Source organism: Diaphorina citri, unplaced genomic scaffold (genome assembly GCF_000475195.1).
Source record: "Diaphorina citri unplaced genomic scaffold, Diaci psyllid genome assembly version 1.1 scaffold43334, whole genome shotgun sequence".
Taxonomy (NCBI): Eukaryota; Metazoa; Arthropoda; class Insecta; order Hemiptera; family Psyllidae; genus Diaphorina; species Diaphorina citri.
The window spans coordinates 1-4708 of record NW_007420655.1 but is presented as its reverse complement, the minus strand read 5'-3'; the positions used below and the strand labels follow the sequence as shown (position 1 = coordinate 4708).

General features: G+C 40.1%; 1 protein-coding gene across 1 annotated transcript; it reads right to left on the bottom strand.

Moving 5' to 3' along the window:
• Nucleotides 1-2366: 2366 nt before the first annotated feature.
• On the bottom strand, nt 2367-4656 carry LOC113473565 (H(+)/Cl(-) exchange transporter 7-like; the record flags this gene model as incomplete). Its single annotated transcript, XM_026833123.1, has 1 exon — nt 2367-4656. A coding segment is annotated over one exon (1297 nt), but the record flags the coding sequence as incomplete, so codon positions are not given.
• Nucleotides 4657-4708: the final 52 nt, after the last annotated feature.

The following is a 4708-nucleotide window of genomic DNA, read 5'->3' as shown; positions in this document are numbered from 1 at the left end:
CAGATGCATTCTATTGTTTTTTCTTCCGTAAAGTTTCTTTGAGAGAATCCCATCGTTTTTTCGAGTTTTAAAATATCTTTAAAATGAATAATGATTTCTAGCCAGTCCGAAATTTCTCGGAAAAAACAACCAAGCCATACAATTGGTTGAGGTTTGATTATACATTGGAGTGTTCCGATCGATTCACATGAGTCTTGCTCGATCCTCGTGCATTGTAGTTATCCGCAAGGGAGGACGATTGTTGGTGTGCGCTCCTAACGATTTGTAGCATGCCAGCAAACGAGCATTATCAGCAAAGAATAATACATAAAGAATTTACTCGTCAAATTGCTGTGATCACGACAAAAAAATAGATTCGTCCGTCATTTGCGTGACTACCAGCCAAAAGTGGTTATAAAAAAAGGTGTAAGATCTTCCTTATGACAATTTCAAGGTAAACTGAACATATCCGAACTGTCTCGACAATTCGATTGTCCTGACAATTCCCCGATTTTCTACAACAACTCTTGTGGTTAGGCGTTACGAATAAATACGAGTCCTGGACCGGCCAAAAATTGTGGTGGATTTGTGAGTTGGCAGGGTTGCGACTGAACACTCTGTCGGTGGTTGGTCATTTCAATGTGGTGGGTATCGTAACGATGTGACGCATGAGTCAAGATTTGCGGAGAAACCGCATACACCCAGTTGTCCGCGTACCGCCACCCATTTATCCTCTCGTGTCCAGGTAAGGGTCGGCTGCGTTCCTTAAAATAGGAAATTAAATTCCTAGACTCTTAAGTAAGTACCTCGAGATTAATCCAACCATTAGCATCTCTTGCGTGGTCCACACAACTACCGAGCCAGGACCAATTAATGGAAGTGAGTTCTCCAGGTAAGATAACCCATTGACTTCAAAAGACAGTGGATCATTTGAAGTATTCTTAGGTAGTGTGGTTTGGGAGAGGGTAAGGTAAGAGGTAGATTCTCACTGGAGGTTTTTGAGACGACGTAATCCGTGTGGGTGGTGCTGATGGACACCAGTTCCTCCTAAGTGTGTTAGCAGCTTTGGGTCCGTGAGAGACAGACCCTTTGGTAACACGGTAGTACCGTAACTCAACCCAGAGTGTGGCGCTCCTAGCACCCCAAGTCCCGTCTATAGAAAACATGTTAAGGTCCTTCATCGACGGATGCTTACACTAGGGTCTTAAAACGTCGCATCTCATTGGACCTTATTGTCTATGAAGGACATCATTTTCTAAAGATTTAAATAAAAATTTACCCACCAAATAAATGTGGAGACATATAAAAATTATTAAGTTCAATACATTGTTTTGTTGCAACACTTTCAGTGGCAAGGCTCTTTCTTTGGAATAGAAGAAGTCCTATTTTAGGCGGGCCCGCCCTTAGCTTGGGCGCAGGATCGCGAATGTTCCGTCTGCGTGATGTTTGTCGATTGATCCGACCGGTAAAGAATTAAATTGAATTGGTCAAAAAGAGTCTGTCTCATAACTACCACTTCAAGGCAAGATGACCAAGGGTGAGTTTACAAAGAATTACCATCTGTATTGGCACACTTCAATCGTCATAGAAGGTAAAGTCCATGGACCTTTGTACGTTGTTTTATCTTATAACACGTAGAAACAGAAGCAACTCCGTGGAGTTAATAGAGTTCAATAAAGTTGTTTTGGAGACTTGAAGACTCCACGTTATATTTTTTTATAGTACTACTGTTTAGACCATCACATTGTAGTGTGCTGAAAAGGTTAATAGCATACTGAATTTTATTACGAATATAAATGCTCACAATGAAACATGGGATTGAAGACTAAGGTCTATAGGAGATTGGTTCAAAGACAGCGATATCGACTAAAGTTGGCGGTTTACTAGCCAGCATTTGACAGGTTTTCGCCAGTCTTATGGTTGTTCGCGTCGTGGTAGAGTTGGTTTGCATAACACATACGTAAGAACAAGGTCGTAATAACTTGGATGTTGGTTTATAAGTATAGAGATCCGATTATTATGGCCAAGGGCCCTGGCTTATAACTGAATTTAGGCATGTGGCCTTTTGGCGGTTTTTGCCATTTACGTGAGCTGGTTGGCAAACGTGGCTAGAATTGGTTTTCAAAGCATACAGCGTAGGAACATCCTAGTGTATCATATCACTAGTACAGATGTATGGTTTAGAAGTTCAGAAGATCGAGAATGGCAAGAGCTCTAATAAAGACAAATGTTCTGGTCTGTCTGTCTGTCTGTCGTGGTCTGTCATGTGTGTTCTGTGTGTGTGCCTGGTTACCTGACTTTGAAACTCTAATATCCTTGAGATCCCTGGAGTTTTGCAAAAACTCGTAGATATATATAATAGATGGCACATGGTAGCTTTCTTGTACGTACTAGATCAAACGACCATAGGATGTTAAACAACCTCCCAAGTATGTCCACAACTTGGTTGGGAACTCTTTATCCAATGACATAGAAAACTTGTCTAAATCAGATGCACGCATATAAATCAGATTGTCCTCTTTTTTTTTTTATCGCCCTTTGAACTGAAACAATGCATTTCCGGACAAATATTTAAGTAAACTGTTTTACATATCTTGCTGAGTAGAATTTTGATCTGCCAGTATCGCCATGTAAATCGTAGTGATGGTTTTTACTTAATACAATATTAGTTCGTCACTATTTCATAACCCGTCTTATTAATTACACCCAAGATCCCAATTTCCTTCTTTGCATCTTCATTCTGTTTATCATGTCTCATCACTTTGAAATTTCATCATAGAGTTGAATATAACACACAAGATAAATATAATTCACTGGTCGTGGTCACTTCTGAAGTGAAACACTTTATTTAAATGTTCTCCAAAATTCTCTTACCATGCCTAATCTGAATTCACTTTGTAAAGCTATTGGGATTCCAAGCGGTTTTACTAGAACCAATGTAAAGCTATTGGAATTCCAAGCGGTTTTACCAAAACCAAGACCATGAAGTAAAATTATACTTATCCTGTATAGACCAACAAGGTATCCTAGAATCTTGTCATTTCCAAGCTATCCCGGAATCCCATCATTTTCAAACATCTTCCTTGAACTAGTCAGCAATCCTGGCATCCTTAAGCTATTCTAGAATCCTATGTTCCTTTAACTATTCCAAAGTCCTGTCATCCTAGATCTATTTTTTCCTACAATTTTAAAACTAACAAATACATTTTGAAAGTTACAAAAACAGTCATCTGTAGTATTTATTTATTGTTTGATTTCTCAACTCAGCTTATAATATTGTTTCTAACACCCAAGTCACAACATCAACTGGAACCTTTAATTTACTCGTATGTCCATTCAGCCATTCTAAAGAATGCTCAATATTTTGTTATTGACTCTTGCTACTTGTTAAAATCAATAACATCCTTCCTGGTTATAACACCCAGGACATGTCCGTTCTGAGTTACATACAGCGTATGCGCACGTGTCTGTCGTATGTATGTATACGCACCTGCCAAGTTCTCCTCTGCTGAAATCGTATAGATCGAATGATTCATGAATGGTTTCAATCTGATTCTCTTCTCGTAGTCAGTGTTTGTTAATTCTTGGTTGAGGCGTCGCATCGTTTTCTCATAATATTCTATGGAACAATCCACACGTGATAGTTGATGGTGTATAGATAAATACAAGGGTTTCAATTGTTGCTGCGTCTTATCTTGAATTTTGAGCATAATAATAGCACACAGATATGTCCTTGAGATATCTCCTAAGAGAAGGTTGTCGTGGGAGTAGATGGGATATCGTCCTTTATTCAGATTTAATACACGCATGATTTCTTTCACTGTGGGTACCAGAGGCAAATGTATAATCGGTTGCGTCATAAACTTAGAGGCGGCCGTTATGTTTCCGTACGGTACGACAGGGGAGAGGAAAGGAATGCCCATATACTCCAATATGATCACATAATAACTCTTCTCACCAATGACATAGGCAACACAGTGTGCAGTGACGGTTGTTATTAGCAAAGGTATAGTATAGGCTTGATAACTCCCAGTCGTTTCAATAAGAACAGCTATGGCTACAAGACCGTAATGGAACACGCCAGTCATTTGTGCTGCTGCTCCGAGAAGAGCAAACTTCTTCGGGTCACTCCATGGTGCATTCGCATAGGAGTTGAGAACTTCGCCAAACAGACGACCCCATAGTGTTCCTAGAATTGCATGGGATACAAAGATACCTGTTGCTATACATAAACCTACATAGAACACACCGAATATGTAGAGGAATATGGTTAAGATGGCGAGGAATACGAGGGAGAATGTACCCGGTATGGCGTGTACCATGAAGGTAATAATGTGATCAGGAGATATCATGAGGATGCCTACTTGTGGCATATCATTATCAGACGGACATGTAATGCTTGGCATGACAAAGAACTCGTGAGGTGACGTGACGTTCCGTGTGATCTCATCTAGCTGTTTGATATTGACACAAGGTTGAGTACGGAATATGTACAAGAGAAACATTTGGAAGCAGGCAGCTACCGCAGCCCACACCAATGTCTCCAGATAGAGAATGATCTTGGTGTGAGACCAGATCACATCGCGTAGTCTAGTCACTAGGAGAGAGAGCTGATTCCAAAGAGATCCAAGAATACCACCCAGGATGCCTACCAGAATGTAGACTATGAATTCAAACCTGTGGGAGAAGAAAGATACCATCATTAACATATACCTAGTATCTACAGACT